The following is a 26,590-nucleotide window of genomic DNA, read 5'->3' as shown; positions in this document are numbered from 1 at the left end:
CAGTGAAGATCTCCGTAATAATGGCTTCAATGGTACTGAAATGAGGAGGATCTCAGCAGCGATGGAAAAGAGGATAAGCCCCAAGGGTTAGCTCAGTTTGTCAAAAACCGTGCCTCGCCATTGGGAGGTCACAGGGTCGATTCTACCCGAAGCCCTTGGGGTTAGGTCTTGCTAGTATGCCAAGGGGCAATTAGCCCAGATTTTCCTGTGGACGTAGCGACCACTCACTGACTAGGGTGTTCGTGAACCACAGCGTAAATAAATAAATAAATAAATAAAATATGGAAAAGAGGATTAAAGATCTGGTATATGGATCTCGGTGACATGCAGCAGTGACTTGGAGTACAACATGATGTATGAGCAGCATGATGTATGGGCAGCATAGTGATGAGATCATGAGCAGCATGATGATGCATGATGTAGCATGATGGTACTACACGGTAATGTGCAGCAAATGGACGAGATGTAGCACTATGATAGGTGAAGGACTCACCTTAGAGAATCAGTTGTAGCAATGTGTCTTCAACTGATCTCATGCGATATCAAAAATCAAAGTATTGACTTCTATTGTAAATGTATTATCTCTCTCACTTCCTCCGCTAAACTTTGAAGAACATAAAAGAAGAATTGATCAAGGGTTTCCCCACATTGTGGGGTTTGTCCCTGGTTAGTGCCACATCTTGTGTCCTCTTGTCTTGGCTTGTCTGCTGTGATTTATATTTATGTTCTATCTGCAGTTTACTTTAACGCTGATGTGATTGCTAACTGTGAAAATTTAAATAAACTGCTCTCGCATAGAACATACCAAAACTTAGTATGAGAAATTTCAGAAGGATCGTCGGCAAATTTTTTAGGGCCTTGAGGCCCAGCACTGTCCATCTCCAGCCTCATTCTCAACCTCTATCATTCCACCCTCAGGCTTCTCATCTTTACAGCCTTCTTCACCATCGTAAAATTTTCCTAAAATTTCCCAAAAAATTTAACAAAATTTTATGAATTTAAGTATTAGGGGTTCACCCCTGTGAGCATCACCCGATGCAATGAGTGCTAAGTGAACAATTCAAAAATCATGAGAAATTAGTCAGTTACGACTACCTCTCATGGAAATGGTCATACGTTAATGACTTACTTAACGCAGTTGAATCCCAAAAAAACGATATCTAAAATTTTATGAGTTTGGCATTTGCATTAGTGAATTTTCAGTGACTTTGGCAACCCATCTTCAAGTGTCTTCAAGCCCCTAGGGGCTGACTAGTGCACATCTTCTAAACCCTTACCTCTTTCATTGATCTAATTGAAAGCAAGATTAACACTGACATAAAATTTTAGTTATCTGAAATTTAGCAGCAAATTAGTTTGCATCTTTCACTGCATTACATTTCAGAAATATAATTACTTTCAGAAACTTTTGCATGCTATTTTCTGAATATTATTTCATTGTTTTTTTTAGTAATTTTCTGAGTTTTTAGATCAAATACATCAATAGATCAGAAAGAATTAAACTCAGAAATTTTCTGAATTTAGCAGCAGATTTAATTTACATTTTTATTGTTGTATAATTGCTGAAATAGAAGTTAGTTTCAGTAACTTTTGCAAACAAATTTATGAAAATTGTTTTACTGTTGTTTGGTAGTTTATTTCTAAGTTTTTAGATCAAATACATTAATAGATCAGAAATAATTAAACTCAGAAATTTTCTGAATTGTAGTTATCAGTTTGTCATTTAAATTTTTTGTTGTTGTTATACATAGAAATTTTTGAATATTGCATGGTTACAAGACTATTGTTTTAGAATATATTGTTGGTTTTAACATTTGATGTAAGAGTAGATTACTACACTGATATTTCATTAATGTGATCCGAGTTTAAAACATTTAATTTGATTTTTGAAGTTCATTTGTTTTTACATGTTTATGCAAGTAGGACTAATCTAGTTTTACTTATGCATTTAATGATCTTGATTGAGTATTTCATACAAATGAATTTTTTAATTTAAAAGTGTTTTATTCCAACATTTTACATTTCAGTCCATTGTGCATTTTAGTAATTACTTGTGTAGATTTTACATTTTGCAGTGCTGGTATAAGTACTTGCTTTCACATTTAGATCACCACCTTTTTGAGCCTTAAGTTAAGTAACATTTAAGACATATTTCAGAAATAATTTTAGGCTCTCATTTAACTAAAATTAACCAAGTCCCTGCATTTCACATAGTTTTAAGTTTTGCATTTGCATATGAGACAGTCGAGTCTTTTCAGCAACAGTTTCTCATCCTTTACTTGAACCTTATTTTCTTCGCAAGATAGTTGACTCCACAAGGCATTGGTATCACTTTCTTCAAATCATTTTGAATCCTTAAAATCTTGCGCAATCTAAAACAAGTATTGGTTGCTTAGTTGTGTCTCCCAGGTTGGTTGGTTCCCAACTAATCTTTCATTTTTCCATTTCCATAGGGTCTACCCCCCTTAGTCTGCTATTGGGAGACAACTCAAACGGAGTGATTGGGGATCAGTGTGATAGCCCCCGATCTGAGTCGTTGTCGCAGTGCCTAGACATTTTGTGTGACAACATTTTTGGCGTCATTGTCGGGGACAAAGTTTTTATGTCCTTGGTCCTCACGATATTTTTCTAATCATATAATCTTTCATGATTTCTTATCCCATTAACGCCACGTTTTCTGGCACCATTTCATCTCTTCATCTTTTCATCACCTTATCTTTTTCCTCTCACTAATCCTTTCATCTTCTCTATCTGCACCTTTAGCACCTAGACATTTCGGTTCGTTTCTTGTTTGGGTGGCAACTCCACTTATTCATCCATTATTTCTCAGACAAGAAGCCCTCCCTGATATCCAACTGCTTCTCCCTGACTAACCTTTCGATTTTTAACTTTTGGATCTTGGAGCTAGATTCATGTTCAAGTGGTGACTCCACTTCTTTCATTTTTTTCAAAAAGTTATGCTAGAAGCTCGCTTCTTGTGGATCTATTAATTTTCTTGAGCAAGGATCTCTCTCTCTATCATCCATTTGGCCCCTCCTTTTCCCTTTGAGCAAGACATCATGGACTTGTTCACCCCTTATAAATGAACTTCCTAACAACGGCCTTGACAAGTCGCCTTCTTTCCAAGGAAATAATGCGGTTAGCGCTACGGCTCATCTAAAAGCTTTTAGCTCTTGGTCGGGTAAATATGTTGGAGGTGCTGACTATAATCATGAAGATGTGAAAATGAGCCTCTTTGTTCTTTCCTTAGAGGAAGATGCTTTGGATTGGTTTTTAGAAAAACCTGATAATTCGTTTAATTCATTGCAATCGGTTATTAATGCCTTTAAGGACAAGTATGGAGACAAAAGCGAAGAAAGACATCTGGTTAAAGCTATCAACGTCATAGAGAAGAAAGAAAATGAAACTGTTGAAGAGTTTAATAAGAGGTTTAATGGTATTATTAAAGAATTACCTCAAGATTATAGACTTCCTGCCAGGTCTCTTTTGGATTTTTATATTGATGCCTTTGATGTTGATACTTCTTATGAGTTGAAGCGAGCTAAAACTAATAATTATAAGGCTGCCCATGGTTTAGCTGAGGAAATTGAAAAGGATAAGAAAGCATCTGGGAAGATTGAAATTTCAAGTTTTGATGAGGGTCCAAGTAAATCAAAAGAATCCAATGAATCTGATGATGACCCTATGCAAAAACTGATGCAGAACCTTGAAAGCATGGAACTTAATCACACAAAGTTAATACCTAATCATGCTAAGGAAATGAGTGCCATGCAGGCTAGGTTGGTCCAAATGGAAAGATCTCAAGCACAAGGTTTCCAACCTAGAAATAATAATAATCAAAATAATAATGTCTGGCAAAAGAAATGCCCATCTAATGAGCAAAGACCACTAAATCCACTTGAGTCCATCAATCTTGTGGTTGAGGCTCCGCCTTATTGTAGGGCCTATTATGTTCTTCATGAAGAGGCTACTTGCCATGTTGTCAAAAGAATCATGATAGTAGAATGGCAGGGACGAGCAATCAAATTAATGTTGTTGGTAAAGAATATCATTTGCCTATAGAAGATCATGAACATCCTCAAACGATTAAGGACATACAACTCACTTATACACAAATGATTCAGAACATGGAAGTTAACCAGATCAATCTTCAAAATAGGATAGAAGCCATGGAAGAAGATCATGACAAAGAAAGGACTTCCATGCAAAATTGTTTACTTGTCATGAGAGCAAAACATGCTAAGGAAATCGAAACCATGAAAGCTAATCACGACAAAGAAATGAGCTCTATGCAAAAGTGCTTGATGACCATAAAAGAAGATAATGACAAAGTAATAAAAGATATGGAAGTTGGTCAGATATGTCTTCAGAATAAGTTATTGGACATGGAGGAAAACCATGCCAAGGAAGTCAATGCTATGAAGGTTGAACACTCTAACAAAATGGATATCATAACAATTGAAAATATCACTCTTCAGAATAAGCCTCCCTGTCTGCAACAGTAAGCTCCATCTTATTATGAGGAGGTCATTTGTTCCATTGAAAAGTGGCTAATTGAAGATGACCCGAATAAAAGGGAAATTGATAAGAATCAAGTTGATGCTTGCGAGGTTGATTCACCAGTCATAACAGATCCGGTTCGTGAAAATAAAGAAGCGCAAGTCATAGAATTCTTGAACATTCCAAATTTTCCATATGAACGTTTTTCGGTCAAAAAGGAAGTTGTGCATTGACCACATCCAATCCTAATGAAAGAAAATGTACAAAGCGGAAGAGAAGAAGGAAGAGGTTTGATACATCTGATGGCCGAGAACAAGACAACATTGGGATAAGTCACAGTCCTTCGATATGCAAGATTGGGCATGGCACATCAAAGAAACAACACATTGATCTGCCCCAAAGTCGGCAGATGCTCAGTATGCACTATATTGAACACATCTGAAGCCACAAGGGCATCGTTTGTATTGTATCTCTAACCTTACACCTTGTCATTTTAGCATTTTATTTCTGTTACTAGATTAAGTTTACATTTCATGTTTGTATAATTGTTACAGAGCTTTTATTTTATATAATGTTATATGATGATTTTTGGATTATATTTGTATGGACGCTACTTATGTCATTATGTTTTTTCTTTGGGTGCAGATTCTGGATTCTCACATTCCTTTGATGAAGCAACATGTCCCCAAGTAGAGCCAAATGTTGACCACTCCATGTCAACTACCCCATAGCTATACATCTTTTCATGTAGGGATTTCCATCATGTCTGAGCACTCAGATGATCCACAAATTCATCATTATCAACTATATGTACACTAGAGTTTTATAAACCCATTCTGTATTTTGTAATGTAAATGATCCTAGTAAGACAAATGTAACAACCTAAGCAAATTTATTTTTCTAATGATGATTTCTATCCTAGGAGGTTTTTAATCTCATCGATTCATGTGTGTTTCTAAACACGGATGATCGACAAAGTTTTTCCCTCCAGCCTCACCCCAAAGCTAGGGTGGATTTTGTCGTCAGGATTTTAAATGAGTCCTAGTGTTATTTATCGAGTTTCTGTAAAATTGATTTCAGAATAATTCTAACTATTTCGTTAGATTATTTTATTCCAATTCACTTAGTCTACTAAATCATATTTTGTGTCGCAGAAATGGGTAATTATTGAGGGTCTCTAACGAACAAGTGCTCCCCCTTCATAGGTTAGAAATGTAATATTTCATATAAAAAAATATTTAGTGCATGGTCCCTCATAGTTAGACACCATGGCTAAATATTAGAAGGTTGGAAAAATTAATAATCCCTTTGTTGACCTCTTCAGGTCAACTACCCATGCAGTGCACCCCGTTTTTCTTGACAGAAAGAAGCAGCACCTGATCAGCATGTCCGTGCCATCCTGCCATCATCAGCAGCTTGATCTTTTTTATTGTAAACCCAGTCTGCATGTATTAATTGTAAATAATCTTAGCAGACATGAGTCATGTATGTAATTTGCCAGGTGGACCTAACTTTCTGATGATAATCTACGTCCCGGAAGGTTTTTCGTCTCACCGATCCACGGATCGGCAGAGTTTTCCTTCAAACCTGACCCCAAAGCCGGGATTGATTTTGTCATTAGAACTTTAGGAGAATCCTAGTGTGTTGATCTGCTAGATTATCGTGGTGTCGCAGAGCTGGGTGATTTATGAGGGTCTGTATTAAGTGGGCTTGTCCCCTTGAGATGTAAATTGTAAAAGTCATGATGTAATGTGTCCTGAGGGTCGAGAAATGTTTTAAGTCCCCTCATGAGTCCTAAGTCCTAGGTCCTAGGTGATGTTTCCGAAAGCTTAGTTCAGTGATCCATGTTAAATGAATTAAAAAATTAAAAAATGAATAAAAAAAATATATATAGTAATAAAAAATAATAAAAAAAATAAAAAATGAAGCAAATACCCTAACTAATAAAATAATAATATTTTAAGTTAATAAATCGACGGATGAGATCAAGAGATGTCTTGATCCTCATCAACGGTCGAGATCATTTCTACATGGATCACTCGAACTAGCCGTTAGGATCATTCCCTTTATATAGGGTCTTAGGGGGTCATTTCAGATCATTCGATCTGTGAGTCAAAGACTGAAGAAGCTCTCTTGTAAATTTGTTTCTGGTTAATAAAGAAGACTTTGGGGTCCATATCTTGCTGGTGTTACTCTCTTGAAATGCTGTGAGATTGTTTTAATTTTCTGCATATGTTATTTTCAGCTGTTAATAATAGCTTTTGTAGAGTATTGTAGGTACAGGTATCTTGCTCACTTGCTAGGGTTTGGGTGCTGTTATGGTTTCTGAAGTAATGACAGGTATCTCCATTACTTCCTGAGATCTAGCAGCATTCTTGCCCTCTTTACTGATGGTTTTTTCTGAGCTGTGCAGAAAAACCCTTGCTGAAGAAGATTTGGTGGGCGTTAGGGGAAGTTCTCGGCTGAACCAGCCAACTCCCACAAGCATTTTCTGCTGAGCCCAGTGGATTTGATCCTAGGTCTATCATTTGGTTTTATTTTTCTGTCTGCATGAGAGAATTTCTGAAGTTTTTTCACAGTGACAATCTGAAATTTCTTTTCTTTAAAATTTTCCTGTTCTTATTGTTAAATCTGGCTGTGAAGGGGCTAAATCTGTACATTAAATTAGCTGATCTAGGGTTTCAAATTTCATATTTTTTGCTTTATGCAGATTTAACATTAGGGTTTTCTTTTCTTGTTTTGCAGCTGCTCAGCCGCCAAATTCAAGCCAAATCGAAGCACCCAGTGCTGAGCCAACTTGCAGCGAAAGGTTATTTTGGTAACAACGTTCAACATTTTTTCCAACGTTTTCGCTGCATTGACCGCCAGCGTGAATACCCGTTGGAGGTCATGGCGTAGTGCCGACTCAGACACTCGCACAAGACATTTGAACTCCTCATCAGAAAGAAAGTTGTTGTTTTGAAGACGATATTGTTGGATGTATAGTTCTTATGTTGTTAGCATGGACCCCGTGTAAAGATTCAGGTTGTTGTTGGAAAGGTTCGATGTCAGCTACACCTTCAAAGCTCATATTGAAAGACAACAGAAACAGAGGAGTCATCAACCGCGTTACTGGCCACTGAAGCTTCGGACTAATCAGTCATTCAAGGTTACAATTTCTGCCTTCTCAGTCGCCGTCTTGGTATAGCATCGGCCTGTCAACACACCAGCAAAAGACAAAAATCGAAAAATCTATGTGCACGGGTAAGAAAATTCGTTTAATACAGTGCTCAGGTAAGGTTCTTTTTTTCGATCCGTATATTTTCCCTTGCCGTCGACTGTGTTGACGTTTTTCTTTGTATGCATTAAATTTTTTTTTGTTTGAGCCGGGGTCACGATCTTTGATCTTTGGCGTTCATCAATCCGTGGCTTGGCTTATCATATCGTTGCAGACTACCTGAGTACGCACTCATTTTTCTGAGCCTGTCACATTACGTTCCGTCGTTCTCTCGATGGTTCGTTGGTTCGTATGCAGATAACGACTTTTTCCGGGGTCACGAAGTATTTCTTGTCACGCATAGCGGCTCGTTCTATAGACTATTGCGTATTTACATTTCAATAACTCTAGGTCTTTACGTTAGGGTTTAGTTTATTTACGAATTGTTATTTTTTGCTTGAATTTAGTTGTATTTTGAAAAGAGTTTCCCTTTTGGTGTTTTATAAAATTCATAAAAAAAATAAAAAATAAAAGTCAGGCTTAGGTTAGTAATAGTTTTTTTTTATGTAGATTTTAAATAGATTCTTTTTTATTAGGTTTTGAATTTAAGTTTGGTTTTAGATTTTAAAATAGAATTAAATTTTGTTATAAAAAATCAAAAAAATGTTTTTGTTAGATTTTTAAATTTTAATTTAATTTATAGTTTAGTTTAGTTTTAAAAATTTTCATTTAAAAAAAAAAAAAAAAAAGGATTTAAAATTTTTTGAAAAAATATAAAAAAAATTTGTGGAAATTTATTTTTGCCAGTTTCAGTGGTTTTTCATGTTATATTTTTCATGCTGAGATATAAATTTTCAAGTCGAGATGCGAAATTGATATCTGGTTAATGGTTTATGATTCATGGTGGTTTAAAGCATTCATCTTTTCAAAATTTTCAGTCGCTGGATATCGTTTTGGTTATTTTAAGAGCATTGTAATTTAGCTGATGACAAATGATTGTTGTTCACAGTTTATTTTTCTACATCATCTAACAAGTAATCGTCTTACACACTATCTCTTAAAGCACTGGTCTATCAAAATTTATAAAATTATCTTAGTGCATCTCGTCTCCCAGCCCAACTGTTTGACAGTTGGCATTCACCATCTCGCAGGGTCTACCCCCCTTAGCCGCGGGAGACAGGCTTAAACGGAGGGATCGGGGATCAGAGTGACAGCGCCCGGTCCGAGCGTTGTCGTGCCAATCCGCGCGACAACATTTTTGGCGCCGTTGCCGGGGACAGAGTTTTTCTGTTCCTGGATTTTCATTTTCATTCATCTTCTCATCTTTCTCATCTCTCATCTTTTCATCACGTATCAGCAGTACCTCTTGGGTTTGTTTCCTGTTTGGGTGGCGACTCCATTTTCTTATTTTTCCCAGACAAGAAGCCTACCGCATATCTGTTTGTTGATTGCTTTTCGGATCTTAGAATCAGATTTGTTGTTCAAGTGGCGACTCCACTTCTTTCATCTTTTGATTTTCTTGAGCAAAGATCTAGTTCCATCATCCCTTATTGTTCATCATGGATTATTCATTTAAACCATGTCGTTTTACTCACCGTCTCCATGATTTTCCGGAGGAGGCCCTTCCTGAATTGCCTATTTTTTCAGATGGTGATCCAATCGCTGCTAAAAGGCATATTGACTTGTTTATTCGCTTCATGATCATATATTGCAGACCCCCTCAGTTTCATCATAATGATATCAAAATGCGTCTATTTGTCCTTTCTTTAGAAGATGATGCTTTGAATTGGTTTAACAATTTTCCTAAGGATTCTTTCTCTTCTTTGGTTGATATTATCAATGCTTTTGAAGATAGATATGGTTATCCAAACAGCTTGCCTTCTTCCTCCAAAATTGTGCAACAGAATGTAAGTAATTTGATAGGAGGTCCAGCTGAAAGATCCCAGGACGATTCTTTATGTCAAAATGTGTCATCCACCGAAAGTATTGCAGATCAAGATAGTGAAAAATCAGGGACAAATGACAATGAAAAAGAAGAGCAAACGCAAATTATACGAGATCTAATGATGCTGGTAAGAAATATGGAAATCAATCAAACTAATTATGTCAATGATGTGAAAACTTTATGCACTCACCTGGAGAAACGTAATAGAGAGATTGAGGTCACGCAAAATCAGCATGCTAAGGAAATTGAGGCCATAAAAACTAATTATGAAACAGAAATTAGAATCATGCAAAGCAGGTTGTCAGTCTTAGAGGAAAATATGGTGACCATGAAAGCTGATCATGATAGGGAAATTGACTCTATGCAAAACAAGTTATTCACTATGGATGAGGAAATGACTATCATGACATTCAATCATAACAATCAGTTGGCTGACATGCAAGCAAATCACAGAGAAGAAATAAATTCCATACAGCATTGCTTGATGAACATAAAGGAAGGAAATGTTAAAGTAATAAAAGACATGCACGAATACCATGCCAGACAAATCAGCGATATAAAGGTTGAACACTCTAGACAGATGGATGCCATTAGAATGCAGGTTCAAAGGTTTCAGCAATTGGAAAGTGAGAGAAACCAGGGAACATCAACAGATCAGGAGCCTTCTCATTTGTTGCAACAAGATTCATCTTATTATTGGGAGGTTGTTGATTCGATTGAAAGATGGTTGATTGAGGGTGATCCAGACAGACTTAAGAATGATAAAGATCAGATGCAAGACAGACATGTCACGCATATCTTACATACTTCATCTGATAGTTTTGAAACAGAAAGTACCAGATCATCAGTAATTCATCCTGCCAGAAAGAGAAAGCGCAAGAGGAAGAAAATGAGAAGGAGATTTGACGCATCAGACGGCCGCGAGCAGCTTGATTTTCGGATAGGAAAGAGTCCTACCATATGCAAAATTGGACATGGCACATCCGACAAGCAGCCGACAGATTTGCCTGAAAGCAGGCAAATGCTCAGTATGCACTATATTGAACACATCTGATGCCGTAGGGCATCCTTTGTATCGTATTTCTAACTCTACTCCTTGTTTTTTCCGCATTTTCGTTTCTGCTTTAGATAGTTAATAAATGAAGAGCTTTTATCTTTATTGTGCTTAACGTATATGCTGATTTTTGGATGGACGCTACTTATTTTTGGTGTTGTATGGATGCAGATTCTGGATTCTCACATTCCTGCAAGCAGCAACGTGTCCCTAAGTAGAGCCAGATGTTGACCTCTTCAGGTCAACTACCCATGCAGTGCACCCCGTTTTTCTTGACAGAAAGAAGCAGCACCTGATCAGCATGTCCGTGCCATCCTGCCATCATCAGCAGCTTGATCTTTTTTATTGTAAACCCAGTCTGCATGTATTAATTGTAAATAATCTTAGCAGACATGAGTCATGTATGTAATTTGCCTAGGTGGACCTAACTTTCTGATGATAATCTACGTCCCGGAAGGTTTTTCGTCTCACCGATCCACGGATCGGCAGAGTTTTCCTTCAAACCTGACCCCAAAGCCGGGATTGATTTTGTCATTAGAACTTTAGGAGAATCCTAGTGTGTTGATCTGCTAGATTATCGTGGTGTCGCAGAGCTGGGTGATTTATGAGGGTCTGTATTAAGTGGGTTTGTCCCCTTGAGATGTAAATTGTAAAAGTCATGATGTAATGTGTCCTGAGGGTCGAGAAATGTTTTAAGTCCCCTCATGAGTCCTAAGTCCTAGGTCCTAGGTGATGTTTCCGAAAGCTTAGTTCAGTGATCCATGTTAAATGAATTAAAAAATTAAAAAATGAATAAAAATAATAAAGTAATAAAAAATAAAAAATAAAAAAAAATTAAAAAATGAAGCAAAAACCCTAACTAATAAAATAATAATATTTTAAGTTAATAAATCGACGGATGAGATCAAGAGATGTCTTGATCCTCATCAACGGTCGAGATCATTTCTACATGGATCACTCGAACTAGCCGTTAGGATCATTCCCTTTATATAGGGTCGTAGGGGGTCATTTCAGATCATTCGATCTGTGAGTCAAAGACTGAAGAAGCTCTCTTGTAAATTTGTTTCTGGTTAATAAAGAAGACTTTGGGGTCCATATCTTGCTGGTGTTACTCTCTTGAAATGCTGTGAGATTGTTTTAATTTTCTGCATATGTTATTTTCAGCTGTTAATAATAGCTTTTGTAGAGTATTGTGGGTACAGGTATCTTGCTCACTTGCTAGGGTTTGGGTGCTGTTAGGGTTTCTGAAGTAATGGCAGGTATCTCCATTACTTCCTGAGATCTAGCAGCATTCTTGCCCTCTTTACTGATGGTTGTTTCTGAGCTGTGCAGAAAAACCCTTGCTGAAGAAGATTTGGTGGGCGTTAGGGGAAGTTCTCGGCTGAACCAGCCAACTCCCACAAGCATTTTCTGCTGAGCCCAGTGGATTTGATCCTGGGTCTATCATTCGGTTTTATTTTTCTGATCTGCATGAGAGAATTTCTGAAGTTTTTTCACAGTGACAATCTGAAATTTCTTTTCTTTAAAATTTTCCTGTTCTTATTGTTAAATCTGGCTGTGAAGGGGCTAAATCTGTACATTAAATTAGCTGATCTAGGGTTTCAAATTTCATATTTTTTGCTTTATGCAGATTTAACATTAGGGTTTTCTTTTCTTGTTTTGCAGCTGCTCAGCCGCCAAATTCAAGCCAAATCGAAACACCCAGTGCTGAGCCAACTTGCAGTGAAAGGTTATTTTGGTAACAACGTTCAACATTTTTTCCAACGTTTTCGCTACATTGACCGCCAGCGTGAATACCCGTCGAAGGTTATGGCGTAATGCCGACTCAGAGACTCACACAAGACATTTGAACTCCTCATCAGAAAGAAAGTTATTGTTTGGATGTATAGTTTTTATGTTGTTAGCATGGACTCCGTGTAAAGATTCAGGTTGTTGTTGGAAAGGTTCGATGTCAGCTATACCTTCAAAGCTCATATTGAAAGACAACAGAAACAGAGGAGTCATCAACCGCGTTACTGGCCACTGAAGCTTCGGACTAATCAGTCATTCAAGGTTACAATTTCTGCCTTCTCAGTCGTCGTCTTGGTATAGCGTCGGCCTGTCAACCCGCCAGCAAAAGACAAAAATCGAAAAATCTATGTGCACGGGTAAGAAAATTCGTTTAATACAGTGCTCAGGTAAGGTTCTTTTTTTCGATCCGTATATTTTCCCTTGCCGTCGACTGTGTTGACGTTTTTCTTTGTATGCATTAAATTTTTTTTTGTTTGAGCCGGGGTCATGATCTTTGATCTTTGGCGTTCATCTCCGTGGCTTGGCTTATCATATCGTTGCAGACTACCTGAGTACGCACTCATTTTTCTGAGCCTGTCACATTATGTTCCATCGTTCTCTCGATGGTTCGTTGGTTCGTATGCAGATGTCGACTTTTTCCGGGGTCATGAAGTGTTTCTTGTCACGCATAGCGGCTCGTTCTATAGACTATTGCGTATTTACATTTCAATAACTCTAGGTCTTTAAGTTAGGGTTTAGTTTATTTACGAATTGTTATTTTTTGCTTGAATTTAGTTGTATTTTGAAAAGAGTTTCCCTTTTGGTGTTTTATAAAATTCATAAAAAAAATAAAAAAATAAAAGTCAGGCTTAGGTTAGTAATAGTTTTTTTTTATGTAGATTTTAAATAGATTCTTTTTTATTAGGTTTTGAATTTAAGTTTGGTTTTAGATTTTAAAATAGAATTAAATTTTGTTATAAAACATCAAAAAAATGTTTTTGTTAGATTTTTAAATTTTAATTTAATTTATAGTTTAGTTTAGTTTTAAAAATTTTCATTTAAAAAAAAAATTAAAAAAAAAAAAAAAAGGATTTAAAAATTTTTGAAAAAATATAAAAAAATTTTGTGGAAATTTATTTTTGCCAGTTTCAGTGGTTTTTCATGTTATATTTTTCATGCTGAGATATAAATTTTCAAGTCGAGATGCGAAATTGATATCTGGTTAATGGTTTATGATTCATGGTGGTTTAAAGCATTCATCTTTTCAAAATTTTCAGTCGCTGGATATCGTTTTGGTTATTCTAAGAGCATTGTGATTTAGCTGATGACAAATGATTGTTGTTCACAGTTTATTTTTCTACATCATCTAACAAGTAATCGTCTTACACACTATCTCTTAAGGCACTGGTCTATCAAAATTTATAAAATTATCTTAGTGCATCTCGTCTCCTAGCCCAACTGTTTGACAGTTGGCATTCACCATCTCGCAGGGTCTACCCCCCTTAGCCGCGGGAGACACGCTTAAACGGAGGGATCGGGGATCAGAGTGACAGCCCCCGGTCCGAGCATTGTCGTGCCAATCCGCGCGACAACACCCCTCATGAGTCAATTAATTAAAATTTCTAGCTAAAATAAATTAAAATGATAAAGCCAGAAATTTAATTAATTAAGGTCTTAGGAAAAATTAAATTCTCCAACATTCAAAATTCGTGGGTTTTAGCATAAGCACATCAACACACACTTGATGGAGAACCCTAGCTCTGCAGCCGCCGCCATGCCCTCGGCCGCCATAGTTTCTCAGATCGCCCCTGCCGCGAATGGAATCGAGCACCGCAGGCACAGATCAAGGGATATATCCCTCACTGCAGACGCACAGGATGCTCATTTTGTGAATGCTGTGGCCGCAAACAAGATTACTCGCGCGGATCTCTTTGCAGAGTGCCCTGGAGTAGCACGGCATCAGCTCCCCGCTTTTGCAAAAAACTCATGGAGCCATCCTCAGCCTGTCGGCGCAGCAGCCAAGGGCGCTCCAGCAGAACCCCACGCAGCGTATCCACTGATCTTGGATACTGGGAAGGAAAAGCCTGCTTCGATGGGCGGTATGCCTCCCCCGCAAATGAGGCAAATCCAAGATACGAAAACCAATCTTCACGCATGCAGCCTCTCTGCACAGATCTGCAATGGAAAGAGGCATTCGGACTTTTCTGCATCATTCCAGATACAAATCAAGCTCATTACAGGCAAAACTATGCTACAATGGGTTAACCAGACGGATCTAGTGCAGAATCTCAAGCATACACTGAGCATCAAACTGGGAATCCCCTCTGCAGCTCAACGGCTTCTCCATGAAGGTAAACAACTTGAGGATCCCTATCCCATTTCTTTTTTCGGCATTGAGAAAGATGCATGCATTATTTTAACCCTTCGTTTGAGGGGAGGAGCTGCTGGAGAGTCTTCCTCAGCTAAGGCTTTTTCTTATAAAGATGCAGTCCATGCTAATAAGCCTGAAAAGACAGATCCGCCAGTTCAGGCTCCTCCCAAACCCTTTCTGGTTGACAAATCGGAAGAGGTCCCCTCTGTTGAGATCTCTTACCCTGACTTAGCAGATGACACCCAGCAATTTGCTGAAAGGGCCATCATCTGCAGATTCAATGGTCTCTGGCCACGCTCAAAGGATCTTTATGACTGGATCAAGGACACCTGGACTCACCGATGCAAGATTTACTTCTGTGCAAAGGGATATTTTATAGTGTTGTTCGACAATCTCGAGGACTACAAAGAGGCCTTAGAAGAAGGCCCTTGGTTCATGGGTTCGGCAGGCCTCTTCTTAACTCCATGGTTCCCAGACTTTGATCCAGCTTCTGCAGTTATCACAAAAGCCCCTGTCTGGATCAGACTTCCAAACCTCCCAATTCACCTGTGGCGCACAGAGGTATACAGGCAAATAGGCAACACTTTGGGTTGCTTCTTAATGGGAGATTACAAGAGGGAAATGCAGGGTCTTTACACATATGCCAGAATTTGTGTGGAGCTAGATTTAAGCAAGGGATTGCCAGAGCTAATCAATCTCAAGATCAAGGACTCTGTTTGGACTCAGCTTCTAGACTACGAGAACACTGCCTTTCGGTGCCGCCATTGTCACCTTACAGGACACCTGCAGAACTCCTGCCCATCGCTGACAGCAAGATCGAAAAAGGGATTCAACGCAAAATCCAAGCCCAAGCGTTGGGCTCCCTGCCCTCCTCCACCGACTGGGAGCCCCAGCTCCCCAGGTTCGAAGGATGGGGATAGTGATTCAGAACCAGATCAGGAGCCTCAGCCGATGGATCCTCCCATGGATACCATGGGCCATCCACCGGACACAGCAATCGCCCTGAAGCGCAGCCATGAGTCCTCCTCAGAATCTGAAAAGGAATTCCAGATGTCAGAGTTTCCCAGTCTTCAAGTTGTCCTAGCTCATCCTCCCCAGGATGGCTGGACAAAAGTCAACAAAAAGAAAGGGAAAAAACAATGCGTTGTAGCTTCTACCCCCATGGGGTAAAGATCATTTGGTATGTCTGTGATTACATGCTATCTGCTGTTGCCATTAGTTTAAATCTTTTCACCGGGACCGAGGTTGATGGATACATCATTTCCGGTCTGCCGGTCTCTTGCTTTTCCTGATTGTACTATATTTTCTACTTAATAGAATTAGTCTTTACCGAGAAAAAAAAAAATTCGTGGGTTTTAAAATTTTTAATTTTCAAAGGTCCCCAGCCAAGAGAATATTGAAAATTTCAAGAAATTTTGAACCCTTGTGCCATAATAATTAAGTCAAAGTCAGGTTTTTGCGGCAATTAACTCAAAATAATAATTTTTGAGTTAATTAAAAGAAAATTAAAAGTTAAATTTGAATTTCCTCAAAAAATAACTTTATTTCAATGGTGATGATTAAAAGATCATTTGATCTTCATCAATAATTGAGATTGTTTTGACGAGGATCAAGCCAACTAGCCGTTAGAGAATTTTTCTATAAATGAGAGACCTATTTCCATTATTTGGATCCGATTTCTGAATCGTGTACTTGCTCTAAAAAAGCTCTTGTAACCTTTTCTAGTTAATAAAACGCAAAAACTTTGGGATTTCATATTGTGGTGTTCCTCTTTCAGATTTATGTGGTAATATTGTTCTTAATACTTTGTTGCTTTTATTTGCATTTGCTGGTTAATAGCCTTTGAGGATTGATCTGTGTACAGATTATCTTGCACATATTTCTGAATTTTTTAGAATATCATTTTAATTTGATAGAAGTAGCAGCTATCTTTATTTCTTGATAATTTCATGATCATTTTTTAGATCTCTATTAATCTAACAAGCAGATTTAAGTGTGCAGAAGATATCATTCAGAATTTGAGCATTTGGGGAAGTCCTCAGCAGGACCAACTGACTCTCAGTTTACAAAATCTAAAAAAACCCATTATCTTTTTAATTTTTGAAGTCATTTTATAGAATATTTTACTTGCAGGGTTTTTCTTGAGCTTGTGCCTCTTTAAAATTTTAAATTTATTTCTAAATATTGCACAAAAATTTGTTTAAATCTAGCTAATAGAGGACTTTCATCTACAGATCTGCTAGATCTGTAGAATATTATTGTAGATTTGTAAATAGCAAATTTCTAATTCATTGGGGTTCTGGGTATTTCATATGTTTGTATATACATGCTTTGGGGTTTTCTGTCTTTTATTTGTGCAAGAAAAAATCTGAAAATTTCAAGTGATTTTTGTGGATTCTGGAGAGAGATCTGAACCCCGGAGGGCATCTCCATTTTGTTTGCAGGATGAGGAGAAATTTCAAAAGGATCACAGGTAAAAATTTTTAGGGCCTTGAGGCCTAGTGCTGGCCATCTCTAGCCTCATTCTCAGCCTCTATCATTCCACCCTCAGGCCTCTTACCTTTGTAGCTTTCTTCACCATAATTTTCTCACTAAATTTTTCCTAAAATTTCCCAAAAAAATTTAACAAAAATTTCTCAAAAATTTCTGAGTTTGGCATTTGCATTGGAGAATTTTGAGTGACTTGGGCAGCCCATCTTCAAGTGTCTTCAATCCCCCTAGAGGCTGACTGGTGCACATCTTCTAAACCCTTACCTCTTTCATTGATCTAATTGAAAATAAGATTAATACTGGCATAAAATTTTAGTTATCTGAAATTTCGCAGGAAATTAGTTTGCATCTTTCACTACATTACATTTCAGAAATATAATTACTTTCAAAAACTTTTGCATGTTATTTTCTGAATATTATTTCACTGTTTTCTTTAGTAATTTTAGGAGCTTTTAGATCAAATACATTAATAGATTCTACTACAGTTATCACATAATATTATAGAGAAAATGACAGTGATATACAAGCACAAGAATCAATCACATCAACATAGTTATTTTTGGACAATTGTCCTTGGAAAAACCCAATACGGGGAAACCGGTGCAACAGATGAGGGTTTATATATTAATCTTCAACAACAATCTTTTTACAAAGAACGACTCTACAGAATATTGAGATACTTCTGAGAGAAAACACCTAAGACAATTTTCCTTCTCTCCCGGAGAAGTTCTAACACCTTGGAGACACTTTGTCCTCCTTTGTGTCACTTCTACATCACTCCTGTGTCAGCCTACGTGAGGACTGCGTTGTCTCACTGACCTTCCCTCTGCATTGTCTCTCAGAAGCTCTGTGTCACCTCTTCCTTAGTCCTTGACTGACGTTGATACCCTCCTCTTCCTTCACTCTGCAACTCTCCTTCTAAAATTGAACTCCTTCTCCTTGAAAATTGATTTCCCTCGGGTTACTGAGTATTTGCCCAGTGTGTCTCAAATGACTCTCAAGTCTTCTCTTATACTTTTCTTGTTGATGAATCAATGGCCAAGATTAAATCTCTAATCAACAGCTAAGATTAAAACAGACTTGATCCTCGTCTCTTAGAAGCTTCTCACCCATATCTTTATTAATACCTATTAATATTTTTATTTTCCTAAGTTTAGACTTAGGAACCCATTAAAAATATTAATTATTTTAATAACTCCTCATCTGGGTGGAATTTCTCTAAACGATCTCTGGGTCTTGGAGATCTCGTGTGCTCTAGCCCCTCCACAAAATTTCGGAGCTAGAGCACATCCGATGCTGCCCAAAATCAACAATATACCCTCAAACATGCACCAAAAGTGATCAAAAGCCTCTCTTCACACTGACAGTGTAATAGTAGTCCCCCAGGGCATCTTTCTTTAGGCACTTTCCAAAAAAATTGTGAATGTGATAATCATTACAACATCGCGGCAATTTGTATATGTAAATAGAGAAAACACCAATCTGACTAAATATGTGATACCAACAGCTTAAAACCCTAAGAAAGTGAATAGATAAAATACAGCTTTGTGACTCACCTTCCAAAAGGAAATGGTACACCAATTAATGCTGCCATTGTCACTGCAAAATCAAGCTGCAACGATAACCAGTTGAAATTAACTACTAAATATAAATTTAAAAGCTCATAATTATTTTCAGAAACGGCATCAAACTTGTATAGATTATAGAAAAGGTTATCATGAACAATTCATCCCCACTAATTCTCGTAAGAAATAAAAGAACAAAAGCGAATAATATTACACAAGGAAATTAAAAATATATGCCATGAACGATATAAATTTTGGATAGAAAAATATGGGCAGCACTCACCTGGGGAATTGATCCAATACAAATATCATTTCTTCCATCCTGCAATATGAATGGTGTATCAGATTTTAACATATAAGAAATGTCTTGACATCAATTTTCTGAGTTAGACATGTTTAATGGACAGGACATTCAAAAGACCATTCAGCAGAGAGACCCCCCAAGTTATTCCCAAAAGTTTCAAGTTTTCCACACATTGTTTCGGAAATGTCATGCACACCTTGGACATTTCCAGTTATAAATTTATGGCTTTATCACATAACTTCAATTAATGATTATTATTATTTTATTTTTTTTAATTTAGATGCTTCCATTAATCATACCAGTATCAACAACTCTACACTACTAGGCAGAAATAAACATGAACAGAAGTCTTTTTTGCTCTTTCAAAGCTAAAACAAAAATGAACCTAAACTTTTGCAGATGTATTTCTATCTACCTCCATTGGACACCAAATTACCCACCAGGTCTACAATTTCTGGACACTTGCACCAGGCATTTTTGTGGGCTACTCTACCCTCTAAAATTCTGCCCCATCACCCTAAAAAATTGTAACATGCTTCTTAAATTAAACTAAGAAGATTTACAAAAAACATAGATATATGCAAGGAAGAGTATGTACAAAAAGCAACAAAATTCAAATACTCTTCTCCGCACTATTAGAACCGAAATCAAATCAGAATAGGCAAAAGAATCTACAGCCTTGGCATCTCTAATAAGGAGAAAACCCTTAGCCTGAAGTTGAGCACATACCTCTTCATGCCAAATCTTACAGAGTGATGAAACAGAATTAACACCATTATCAAAGATACACTACCCTAATTTTCCAGACAGAGAACAAAGCAGTGACTCCGAGACTGTTCCAAAGGACCATAAATGCTAAAAGAGTTCACTATTTGAAGTCACCCAAAAGTGCAGCCCTCCATAACCCCTTGAAATATAGAAGTCACTTGCTTCAGAACCTGCTGCCAACAGCTTCTAGCTGACATTCCCACAAAATGTGCTCAAGAAACATTGTTTTACTGCAAACCAAACTTGAACATCTGTGAAGCCACTTTTCAGCAAACAAGCTTCCGTTGGCAATCCCTGGTAGATAACTAACCAAGCAAAACTTGGTTCATAAATAAATTGGAAAGTCCATGCATTGGGAATTCCTCGAGTAAGAAAAAAAGTCTATCTATTCGAAAGTGGGGCCAAAGGATGCTTTGAATGCAACAAAGAATAAAGATTATTTGTTTTATAATTCCAGATCGTCTTTCCAAAAAACCCAACACCAATGCCTGCAAATTAGACCATGAATCTAAATATTCATCTTTAACAATCCCTTAGAAGGGATCACCATTTGAAACTACCAAATACCCACTCTGTCAAAAGTAAGAAGAGGCTTCTGCTGCGCTAACATCCTCCAATCTAAAAATACTCCAAAATCAGAATCCCGGAAGTCCTTCCAAAAGAAAATGTCCTTTCTAGTAAACTTCCAGGCTTGATAAAGCAGGATTTCAATAATACATTGGCCCTCGTCTTTCCAGCTCATGAATGGGCAGATGGCTAAATTCCATCAACTTCTACTGCCCGCTAAATTCCAACTCTCATTGTTACCAACAAATTTCCATGCTGACCACATAATTTTTAGAATAATTGAACCTCAATTGTGATGAGAAGAAATATTGTTATATAAGCTAAAACAACCCTGATTCCTATGAACACGTTTAGCCTACATAATCATGTATCTCAATAACACCCACCAAGGAGTTGAGCCATCCAAACATTTCCCAGTCCACTTTGCCACTACGATTTTACCTTTAGATGCTATATCAGTCAATCCCAAACCACCCTCTTCCTTCGGAAAAATGCATGCATCCCATGGGATCATCATTAACCCACATTCCCCACCATACTTGGCCCATAAAAGGTTCTCCAAAAAAATTTGTGTACCAAACTGTGCCCTGGCTAGGCAGCTGGCAAGAAACATAATAACGGTGAGAAGCATGTGAAAACCTGGAGATGACCATCCACTTGCCCGCAAGAGAAAGATATGTTGCCAATATTGTGGTTCAACCTGTAACTACTGCAGACACTATCCCTACATGCTCATTACAGAAAGACCTCTGTCAAAGTGAATCCACAAATAGCAAACAATTACCCCAAGACATAAAGTTCCTCGGAGAAGAAACCCAGCCTGGGGGGTTATATAGACAAATATGTCAGAATCAGTCTTTCAATTGCTCCCAATTGCGCTTGAAGCTGCACAAAACTCTATCAAAAGGAAACTCTACTCACTCAGTGAAACTTGGAGACGAATAGCTACTTAGTCAAAGGAATTGGATCTACCTCCTTAGAGCTGTTGATTTCGGGTGGCATCGGATGTGCTCTAACCATGAAATTTGGTGGAGAGGTTCGGGCACATGAGATCTCTAATACCCAGAAAGGGTTTGGGCAGATTCTAAACAGTTTAGGAGATATTAAAATAATTAATATTTTTAATGGAGTCCCTAAGTCTAAACTTTGGGAAATTAAAATATTAATGTGGATTAATATAAAATTGTGTTAGAATGGTCCAAAGACATGGATCAAGCCAGATCTAATCTTAGCCGTTGATTAGGGACTTAATCTCGGTCGTGATGTGTCAACAAGAAAAGTATAAGAGAGGGCTTGAAGGTCACTTGGAGAGTACACCAGAGCGATCAATCATTCTATTCTCTAGAGCGGGGTTTGCTAAGAGAGATAGAATTAGTGATCGGGAGTTGCAATTGAGGGGCATTGAGTACAGAAGAACAGAGAGGCAGAGATAGAGCCGGAAGAGCAGCGCAGTGTTGACTTGGGGTAGCATCGGATGTGCTCTAGCCATGAAATTTGGTGGAGAGGTTGGGGCACATGAGATCTCCAATACCCAGAAAGGATTTGGGCAGATTCTAAATAGATCAGGAGATATTAAAATAATTAATATTTTTAATAGAGTCCCTAAATCTAAACTTAGGGAAAATAAAATATTAATGTGTATTAATATGAATTTGTGTTAGAGTGGTCCAAAAGACATGGATCAAGCCAGTTCTAATCTTAGTCGTTGATTAGGGACTTAATCTCGGTCGTTGAGATGTCAACAGGAAAAGTATAAGAGGAGGCTTGAGGGTCACTTGGAGAACACACCAGATGATCAGTGATTCTATTATCTAGAGCGGGGTTTGCTAAGAGAGATAGAATCAGTGATCAGGAGAGCAGTTGAGGGGCATTGAGTACAAAGAAACAAAGAAGGCAGAGATTGTGCCAGGAGAGCAGTGCAGTAGCCAAGGAGGGTGATGCAGAGCCAACGTGAAACAGAGAGGGGCTGATGCAGTCCAAGTTGGGCAAACGCTGGGGTTGCAAAGCAGTTTTGTGCTGAGGAGCTGCCGGAAGGGTTTTTGTTAAGTCCCTATAATACTAATGATTACCCCATTACTATTGTAGTTGTATCCCTTATTAATATCGTTGTGCCCCTATTGTCCCCATATTGTTATTATTGTGCCCCATAGAATCCTTCTATTGTTATTTTTGTGCCTTTATATTATTATTGTTAGGTTGGTTGGGTTATATTGTGACTCCTTAGACTCCTATATATAAAAAGGAGGTTTTGTCATTTGAATCATCAAAGAATCATTCATTTGTGTAATGTAAAGGAGGTTGCCCCCTCGAAAAGGCTGAATTCTAAGGCGTTGATCTATCTTTTCTATCTTTTTGTGAGCTGGTTTCATAACATTTGTTATCAGAGCTTTGAATTCTAGGGTTTCGCTGCTCCAAATAGGTCATCGTGGCATTTGCGCTATAAGTTTTTTCTACAACGTTTCAGACGCTAAAAAAAACCCATTTGGGTCGAAATCGTTCTAAACTGCAAGTCTGAATTTCAGAGCTTTTCGCGCTATATTTGCGGAGATATGATCTGAGGAAGTTGGCATTTTTGCAGACTCCCGAATTACATTCCAAACAGGTGACCTGGGGAAAATAGTCATAACTTTTGTTTTGAGCATCAGATTGAAATTTCGTCAAAAGTTACAGAAAGAGGACGGACTATAGTTTCCTGTGTATATTTTTCAGATCCTAAGGTCGAAACAGTGAAACATGGCACTTCCAACAAGTTCGCTCTTCTAAAAGTATATATAATCAGGTCATCTTGGGAGATTGTGCATAACTCTGCCTTGGAGAATCTAAATTCGATTAGACTGGTGGCATTGGAAAGAGGACACAGAGGGCCACTGCAGGTCGCAATTTCAGAACTAGATGATCCGAAATTACAGAGATACATCAAAGGCAATATCGAGCTCCTACAAAGTGAAAAAAAGTGTGTAGATTTTTTTAAATTTTTGCTTAAGCTTGGTTTGAAAAATTATTTTGATGGAATTCAAAGGGCATAGTAGAGCATTATTATCGGTAACTGATGCCCCGAGGAGAGAAAATGCAAACACCTAGTAAGCAACCTGAAAGCTCTAGCATGACTTATGAAGAAGAGGAAAAAATGCAACATGATATATCAAAATTACGAGACCAAGTGCAACAAATGTCACTTGCACAAAAAGTAACAGAATCTAAGATGGATGGTTTAAAGAAAGATGTAGAAGCTAAGATGAATGACGTGGAAGCTAAGATGGACGATTTGAAGATAGGTTTGAAGACAGATTTGAAGACAGGCATGGCAGATTTGAAGACAAATTTGACAAATTTTCTACAAGAAATACTTGCTAATGGTGAAAGGGTAGTAAAGGAAACTCAGGATGGGAACAAAAGAAATGTTAATCATGATTTCATAGACTCTAATGTTGGATCGAAGACCCATCATATTCCAAAAATCAATATGAAGAAGTTTGATGGCAAGGATCCCGCAACATGGATATTACAGATGGAGCAATTTTTCGATCTCAATAATGTGCAAAACACACAAAAGGTACGTATTGCAATTTATATTTGGAACCAAATCAGTTTGTATGGTATCAATGCCTTTGATTTCGTAAACAAATTATCACTTTGGCAATTTTTACGGAAGAATTGACAGCACATTATGAGGATACAAAAAGCAACACTTTTTTTAGCCAATTGATAAGTCGCAAACAAAAGGGTTCAATAATGGAGCACATTGAGGAGTTCCAAAAATTGAACATAAGGGTAAAAATATTCTAGACGAGCATAGGATTGATGTGTTCATAGGGACTTTAAATGATAATATCCAACATGATGTTCACCTTTGGGAACCTGAGTACAAGAGGTGGAATATCTGGGTCATATTGTATCTCATGAAGGAGTTAAGGTAGACCCTAGCAAAATTAAAGCCATTAAGAAATGGAAAATCCCCACATCCATAAAGCATCTGCGAGGATTTCTCGGGTTGACAGGGTATTATCGCGAGTTTGTTAAGAATTATGGGAGAATAGCAGCACCTCTAACAACATTATTGAAGAAATATGCATTTTCATGGACTCCAGAAGCAACAAAGGCCTTCAAACATCTTAAAGAGGCAATGTGCCAAGCACCGGTCTTAGTTACACCGGACTTCACAAAAACCTTTATTGTGGAATGTGATGCTTCAGGAAATGGAATTGTTGCTGTTTTAATGCAAGATGAAAGACCCATTGCTTTTGAAAGTTGTCCAATCAAGGGAAAGTATTTACACAAAGCTATTTATGAGAAGGAAATGTTGGCAATACTACATGCACTTAAAAAAAGGCGACCCTACCTAATGGGAAGACACTTCAAGGTAAAAACGGATCATAATAGCCTTAAATACTTTTTAGAACAAAGATTATCCTCTGAAGAGCAACAAAAGTGGGTCACAAAGATGTTGGGTTATGACTTTGAAATCATCTACAAAAAAGGGAAGCAAAATGTGGTGGCAGATGCACTCTCAAGAAAGGATGAGGATGTGGAAGCATTGTTGTGTGCCATTTCTATTATCCAACCAGATTGGATAAACGAAGCAAGGGAGGAATGGAAGAATGATGAAGAAGTGTGGGCACTTATTCGAAAGTTACAACAAGATTTCAGTACATCTAATACATTTAGCTGGCAAAATGATTCGTTATGGTACAAAGATCGCTTATACCTCTGTAAGAATTTCCAACTCAAACAAAAGATTCTTATGGAATTGCACACTTCTCCCTTAGGAGGGCACTCAGGATTTTTAAGAACTTACCACAGGGTTAAGAAGGAATTTTTTTGGGATGGCCTTAAATCGGATATTCAAAAGTTTGTGGCGGAATGTTTGGTTTGCCAACAAAATAAAGTTGAGACAATTAAGACCCCGGGAAAATTACAACCTTTATCCATTCCAAGCCAATGTTGGGAGGAGGTTTCAATGGATTTTATCACAGGTTTACCCAAGTCTGAGGGAAAGAGTGTCATCATGGTGCTAGTTGACAAACTTACCAAGTATGCACACTTTTGTGCATTATCACATCCATTTAAAGCCAGTACAGTTTCTACTACATTTATGGAAACAATTCAAAAGCTACATGGAAACCCAAAGATTATTGTAAGTGACGGAGATCCCATTTTCAGTGGAAATTTTTGGAGAGAATTATTTTCTTGTCTTGGTACTCAGTTAGCTCATAGCTCATCTTATCACCTTCAATCTGATGGGCAAACTGAGATAGTAAACAAATGTTTGGAAGGATATCTTCGTTGCTTTGTATCTACTAAACAGACACAATGGGTCAAATGGTTGCCTCTAGCTAAATGGTGGTATAACACTTCCTTCCATACAGCAACAAAAATGACCCCATTTATGGCACTTTATGGATATCAGCCACCATCCATCACATCATATTTAAGAGAAAATTCTAAGGTTCAAGCAGTGGAACATCACATCGAGCATCAACAACAAGTCCTCCAACTCTTAAAGGATAACCTTGTGTTGGCGCAGAATAAAATGAAACAACAGGTAGATCAACATCGCAGCGAAAGAAGTTTTGATGTAGTTGATTGGGTACTCCTACGGCTACAACCATATAAACAAATGTCCCTCAAGCAAGCTAAGAAGAATAATAAATTATCACCAAAGTATTATGGTCCATACAAGGTGTTGCAAAAGATTGGTACTATGGCATACAAATTGGAGCTTCCTACAGCTTCTCGAGTGCACCAAGTTTTCCATGTTTCATGTTTAAAGAAGGTTATAGGCGACAAGCTCTCAGTTCAAACAATATTGTCAAAACTTGACGATGAAGGAAAAATTATATTGGAACCGGAAGCAGTCACAGAAACAAGAACTCGACAGCTACGGAATCGATCAATTTCGGAGTATCTCATCAAGTGGAAGAACTTATCCACTGAAGATTCCACATGGGAGGATGAGAATTTTATATAGAAGCATCTACAACTACTCAAGCGTTGAGGACAACACTTTTTTGACGGAGAGGGGCATGTTAGGTCCCTATAATACTAGCGATTACCCCATTA

At 37.7% G+C, this 26,590-nt stretch overlaps 1 protein-coding gene across 2 annotated transcripts in view; it reads right to left on the bottom strand.

Moving 5' to 3' along the window:
- Positions 1-26,590, bottom strand: part of LOC149245297 (Alkaline-phosphatase-like family protein) — a 377,731-nt gene that overhangs the window by 220,151 nt on the left and 130,990 nt on the right. For both annotated transcript variants that reach the window (XM_089457751.1, XM_089457752.1), the window contains exons 10-11: positions 19,175-19,213; positions 18,883-18,938 (exon numbers count right to left, since the gene is read on the bottom strand). In XM_089457751.1, coding sequence (XP_089313877.1) covers positions 18,883-18,938; positions 19,175-19,213 — 95 coding nt within the window. The remainder of the gene's footprint in view (positions 1-18,882; positions 18,939-19,174; positions 19,214-26,590) is intronic.

This window comes from Pinus tabuliformis, chromosome 7 (assembly GCF_031772625.1).
Source record: "Pinus tabuliformis cultivar Carrire ecotype Pingquan chromosome 7, CPIR1, whole genome shotgun sequence".
NCBI classification, from domain to species: Eukaryota; Viridiplantae; Streptophyta; class Pinopsida; order Pinales; family Pinaceae; genus Pinus; species Pinus tabuliformis.
This window is presented reverse-complemented; position numbering and strand designations above follow the sequence as displayed.